Below are 6,171 nucleotides of genomic sequence, written 5' to 3'. Positions count from 1 at the left end.
TGCTCTGGATAACACAACGCTACATTCAGACAGCGCTCCCAATTTATCAATGCTCCAGTTTGTGTCAGAGTGCGCTCCCACACTCACAATGAGTGTTTCTGAACGCACCACTCACATCATCTTCCTCCATCGTCTAACACAAGACAACACAATTGTTAGCTAGCGCTAGCTAACGTCTGTGGAGAATTGTTTTGCCTCCAGCTAAGCCCCGCCCACCAAAAAACGTGTTTTGCCTCCAGCTAAGCCCCGCCCACCAAAAAACGTCATACTGTTTACCAACAGTAAAAGCGTGTGTCGGTTTTCGCCCACAGCTACTGTGTGCACCTGTTGTTCTTCACCTCAGAGTGGATTTAAGCTGTAAACAGATCAAAAGTCCACAGAGTCATTTTTCCATCATAGATTGTTTCAGTTAACAGATGGAAAGATGGAAAATCAGAAAAACAGTAGAGTTTTGTGTGACAGAGATGTTTATTTTCTTTCTTTCTTTTTATCTTTGTAAACACTGTGTGAGCCCATGGAGCGTCCCAACCCTTGTATACTTAGCATAAAACCTAGTAGCCCTGGCCATTATTGGCTTTAATCACTGAACTCAACAGGCCTATATTTGGGACAGGCCTTTAATTCCCTTCACACAACACTGTTGCTCAGCAAAGATGGAAAATACAATCAAATTGTTATTTTGAATATATGTATGAATATTACTTGTTTAAGAGTTAGGCTTCAGATAATATATATCAGTTATGAATCACTCATTTGATCCAGCTCAGACAGACAGAGCTTCAGGGAGAGTTTTATAGCACCCTAGGGTTACATCACCCGGCATATTGACACAACACCACTTTATCCTCTTATAACAGTACTCACAACTTGGATTCTTCTGATCTGAGGACACTTACAGACTGAAGGAATGTGAATAACTTACAGGGTAATCGAGGAATGGACACATAATTTGATGTAGCCAACAACCTGGTTTTATACATCTGAAGAACTTCTATAAAAAAACTACTTGGCCACCAGAGCAGGCCTCTAATGAGAGAGGCCTTTATTTGTCACAATGTGGAGCCACACCAGGCTGGTAAAAGGGACTGGGCGTTTAATTGAAGTTTTACTGTAATCATTACCTGCAAGAGTTTTTCATGGAAAATCTTAAACTGCGAGGTAACTGTTAATTATTAACTATTTAACTGTCACATAAATGTAATGTTCCAGTATGTTTAAGGTGGCACAGAGCAGAGGGTATCAAGTACAAGTATCTCAAACTAGTACACAGATACAGTAGAAAGATAAACTTATTTACATCCCACCACTGCCTCTGTTTCCGTCCTCAGTCACAGTTACATATCACTTCCACTGGATCGTGACTGAAGATACAAAGTCTGCACTGAGAGATTTGAACGTTTATTTTCCATGATCCACAGAGATGCACCTGTGCTCGATGTTAACATTCAGTGCAGCGTGCAGATATGCAGCTGCACGTCGACACAGCCACGTTTATGTGCATGCAGACATACTGTGTGTGAGCGCCTGTGTAGTGCACACACACACACACACACATGTACACACACAGGAAAGGCAAACACATTTTTCCTGTAGACATACAGTTGTCAGTACACACACTCTCTGCATGTCGAGACATCCCAGGCTCGACAGCGCTGCAGGTATACAAACACGACTCCTCATGTGTAGGTGCTGATGCATGTGCAGAGACATGAGCTCACAGTTTCCAGCTGGCACACACCCACCGCAGCGTGCACGTTACTGATAAATACAGGGTTCGTGTGCGGCTCGTAGACTGAGCGGTGCGTCGTAGCTTATCACATGTGTGCACATGTGTAAAACCTGTACAATCATCACTTTATCCCATGCAAATAACTTCAGAAGCACATTTGAATGAGTCTATCTTTCCTCTCCTGCGGGATTCATTTAAATATGAAAGATGAAAAGCGGCAAACAGTCCCAGCTACTCCTCTGCCCCGGGTGTTGACACTAGGGCCTGTCATAGCTAAATGTGCACGTAAACATGTGACACAAATCCTGTTATTAAAATATGCCATCAGACTGTTATGCAAAGAAAAGGATATTGAAAAATGAAACCACTCTCCACATATCACTACCTACACCCACTGGTGACTCCATATTTCCTCCCTACAACACCGACTGTAGACACCAGGTCTCACCTGGGGACAGGTCACAACAGGTATCCAGGCACCAAAGGTTAAACAGATGCTTGTGCAGGATTCAGTGACTCAGCTGAACATGTGATGTGAGGCAGCTCTTTTCTAACGTTGTCTCTGTCCGTATTGTCTCTCTCAGAGGACATCCTGTCCAGAGACTCTGGGGAATGTGCCATCTGTTTAGAAGAGCTGGAGCAGGGAGACACCATCGCCAGGCTGCCCTGCCTCTGTATCTACCACAAAGGGTAACTGACACACACAAACAGGCTGAGGATGGAAATAATTTGACAAATGCATAAAATGTACCAAATGTAAACAGGGGCAACTTCCAGAGTTTTAATATTTAGCATACAAACATGAGAGCGGTGTCAGTCTTCCCCCGAGACCAAATAAGCCTAGTCCTCAAAATGTCAAACTATTCTTGGAATACAGACGTTACTAGACTTCTGCAAGCAGTGCTAGAAGTCAAGTCAGTTTTATTTATAGAGCACATTTTATATGACAAGTGTGAACGCAATGTGCTCAAAGGCAGGTGAGGAGAAGAGCCAATTTGAAATTTTGTACGAGGCACTGACCTGTTTGTCTGCCATGTGTGCAAAAACATACAAAGATGTAAATGTAGATCATCTCAAACCTTTTTATAAGAATTACAAACAAGAAAACACAAGTGGACGGAGCTGCAGTGAAACAACGAGCTCATCGTCAGCTTTAAACTTTGCAATTATTAGGATAACTGAAAACATACCTCTGCTATATGTGTGACATGAGTCATGAGGGCCAGAATACTAAATAAGATTTATTTATTTAAAGGAAAAAGAATAGTTTGGAAGTTATACACTGTCCTGCTGAGAGTTACATGAGAAGATCGACACCCCTCTCATGTCTTTTTATTCAATATGAAGCCACTGAACATCTGGTAGGTTAAGATCAGCGTTAAGACTCAAACCAGGGGAAACAGCTGGCTCTGTCCAAAGATAACAAAATCAATCAAACAAGATATAACACGTCAGTGAGTCTTAGAGGTGCTGGTAGGTGGATTTTGTTTCATTCAGTGTGAGCCAGATGAGCTGCTTCCCTTTTTCAAGTCTTTGTGCTAAGCTAAGCTGTCGCTCATGGTTGCCTTGTATTTAACAGACTGGTATAAGAGTGGTGTCGGTCTTCTCATCTGACTCTCAGCAAGCAAGCGCAATTCCCAAAATGTTACGTATTTTGGTTTGAAGGACCGCCACCATTTGTATGAAGAAGCAGTCCCATGTGTCAGGCTGTTCTCATGTACTGTTTGTATGTTTAACTATGAGAAGTAAAGCACCAGAATTCTTATGTAACCCACGTAATCGGGAAAACTGTGATCATGTGGCCAGTGTGCTGAGAGGAGTGAAGAAGGAAGTAGAATAAAGAGCAAAAGTCAGTGTAAAGAGGCAGGTTTGGGTGGATGGGTCAAACAAACACAGGACTTTACCCCAGGAGAACCTTCGTAACTTTACGTTTAGCACGTAACTGTACGTTAAGAACCTAACGTGGCATGATTCTTTTGTAACTGTACGTTAAGAACCTAACGTGGCATGATTCTTTTCCTAAAACGAACCTACGTATCTTAACTTTTCTTGACCTATTCTTCGTAAATTTACTTGTCTAATCCTAATATATGTAACTCAACGTTAAGTGCGTAACTTATGAACCCAACGTGTCAATACCCCATCATAATTCTTTTCTAAAACTAACCTACGAAACTTAACTTCTTAACCTAACCTACATAATTTTGTGTTATGTTCATAACGTCATGATGTCCAGCCAACCATTATTCTCCTTCTAGACCTAACTTATGTAACTTTACAAACCTAAACCTGCGTAACTTTATGTTAAGTATGTAACTCAGATTAAGAATGTAACAGGAAGACGCCAGTCCTGGGGTGCTAATTTGTCAGATATAATACATGTGCGTTTTGCATATATCATACCAACCTTTGTGTGAAGATATGTTGTGTATGTACGCATAGATGCTTGATCATTGAAACACAGTGAGAAAACACACATAAACAACCAGGTAATTATGAAAAGATGCCTTCTGCTGATAATTTATAAAATAAATAGAGATTTTTATTGTGATTATTGGAGTTAAATTAATGTATTTTTCCACCTTCTTTGATCACAAGAGACAAACTCACCTGTCATCCTCCACTTCCTGTTTCAGTTGTATAGACGAGTGGTTTGAGGTGAATCGCTCGTGTCCGGAGCATCCCGCCAACTAGGAGCTGCAGGAGTACAGTTCAGGCTACTGTACATCACTGTGGTCGACCGTGTGCCCTGACCTCATCCCAACACTGTCTGTTCCGGCCGAGCGTCAGCGCTCCTCAGGGATTGTGAGACATTAATGTGCACAGGATTTTTCATAGTGCCTCATGGGACAGCGATACATTTCAGACATGTTTATCTCGACGTCATGGGACGTTCAAAGAACCACTGGTGGAGTCACTGTGTCTCCAGAAAAATATGTGAATGTCCTTTTTTGCCACCTGCTGGCCTGAAGTGGGTTCATGCAACCTGTGAACTGTTGTGCTGAACAGGGTGTGGTTTTATAGCCGTGGACTTGTATAACCAAGACGGTGGAGAGTTACGTCTCTTCTCAGCAGAGGTTTAGACGCAGAGACTGTTGAGACTTGATCAGAAAGCTGACGGCTGATGTTGTGCAATGTGAAAAACAGCCATTCAGAATTTAGAAATGCCTTTTTCAGCTTTAAGGGATGATTTCAGTATTGATGGCAGGTAGGAAATAGATCCAAATTTTATTGTGAAATTTGTTAAACAATCATGTGTCATAGACCAAATAGTCTAACGTGAAATGGTCGGACTTTGTTAATCACGTGTCCATTCAGAACCACAGTAATGTGATTGTGTAGTTTTGTGGTGGAGTTAAAGATAAGACATATCTAATAATGATTCATACTCTACGGAGTGCCATAATATGCTGCTATGTCATAGACTGGAATGTTGTCCTATAACCTTTGAACCTTTGTCTGTTGTTCTTTCTACTTGTACTGTAATAAGTTGCACAACAATAAATGTTTTGTCTTTGTGTCTCTGTACTGCAAACAAACTAATATTTTAACGTTGAAGTGTAAATTATATACTGACATATCTATATTTAACAGATGAGTCATCCCCCAGCAAGATACATTTTTTCCGTCTAATATGGCTAAAGAAAAGAGGAAGCTGAAGAAGAGGAACAAGGCAATAATAATGTTTAAAAAATAGATACATATTTAAAAACAAAAATTCATACCATGGATGGGTGTCTAATATACAGTTTGCAGTTGTGAATCTTCACACAAAAAATTCCACTATTACACTGTTTATTCAGCTGAGGGACGGCAGTGAAGATATGTGATGACTCCCCTGAAGTGGACAAGCAGCGACATGGATCAAGTGTTCTTCTGTTAGTTGCAAAATGAGCAGTCTGAGGAAATGTCAGCTTTTAATTGACTTAAGGTGTTGTGGAGATAATGCCTCTGTATCACTCTGACTATTTGGTGAGAAATGCATGAGTGGCACTGAAGGTATTTTCCTAACAGCAAATGAGAAAGTCTGTCACCAGGAAAACAGAGCATGTACAGCACAACTATATCTCATAAAGCCCAATATCACAAATCACAATTTGCCTCACAGGGTTTTACAGCATACGACATCCCTCTGTCCTTAGGACCCTCACAGCTGATCAGGAAAAACTCCCCAAAGTTATAGCTGCTGCGCAGCGATGGGTCGGGTCCGGGCATTTTTAGGCAATTCTGAGCAATAAGCAGAAGAATTGGAAGACATTTAGGAATTTAGCAACACAATCTGCCTTTTGCATCAGCTGAGGCTTGAACTCACAACCTCTGAGACTAAGAATCAATTTCTATCTCACTGAGCTAATTAGTCAGTGACAGTTCATGTGTAGCTTCACAAATTGACTAAGCCAGACGTGCAGGTTTAGCAGCCGTCCATGCTTGGAAAAGCAGAT

At 41.3% G+C, this 6,171-nt stretch overlaps 1 protein-coding gene across 2 annotated transcripts in view; it reads left to right on the top strand.

Moving 5' to 3' along the window:
* Nucleotides 1-5,247, top strand: part of LOC126384463 (E3 ubiquitin-protein ligase ZNRF2-like) — a 10,387-nt gene extending 5,140 nt beyond the window's left edge. For both annotated transcript variants that reach the window (XM_050035575.1, XM_050035576.1), the window contains 2 exons: nucleotides 2,314-2,419; nucleotides 4,366-5,247. In XM_050035575.1, coding sequence (XP_049891532.1) covers nucleotides 2,314-2,419; nucleotides 4,366-4,423 — 164 coding nt within the window. In that variant the 3' untranslated portion in view covers nucleotides 4,424-5,247. The remainder of the gene's footprint in view (nucleotides 1-2,313; nucleotides 2,420-4,365) is intronic.
* Nucleotides 5,248-6,171: the final 924 nt, after the last annotated feature.

Source organism: Epinephelus moara, chromosome 22 (assembly GCF_006386435.1).
Source record: "Epinephelus moara isolate mb chromosome 22, YSFRI_EMoa_1.0, whole genome shotgun sequence".
NCBI lineage: Eukaryota > Metazoa > Chordata > Actinopteri > Perciformes > Serranidae > Epinephelus > Epinephelus moara.
The sequence above is the reverse complement of the archived record's forward strand: the minus strand, read 5'-3'. Positions and strand labels throughout refer to the sequence as shown.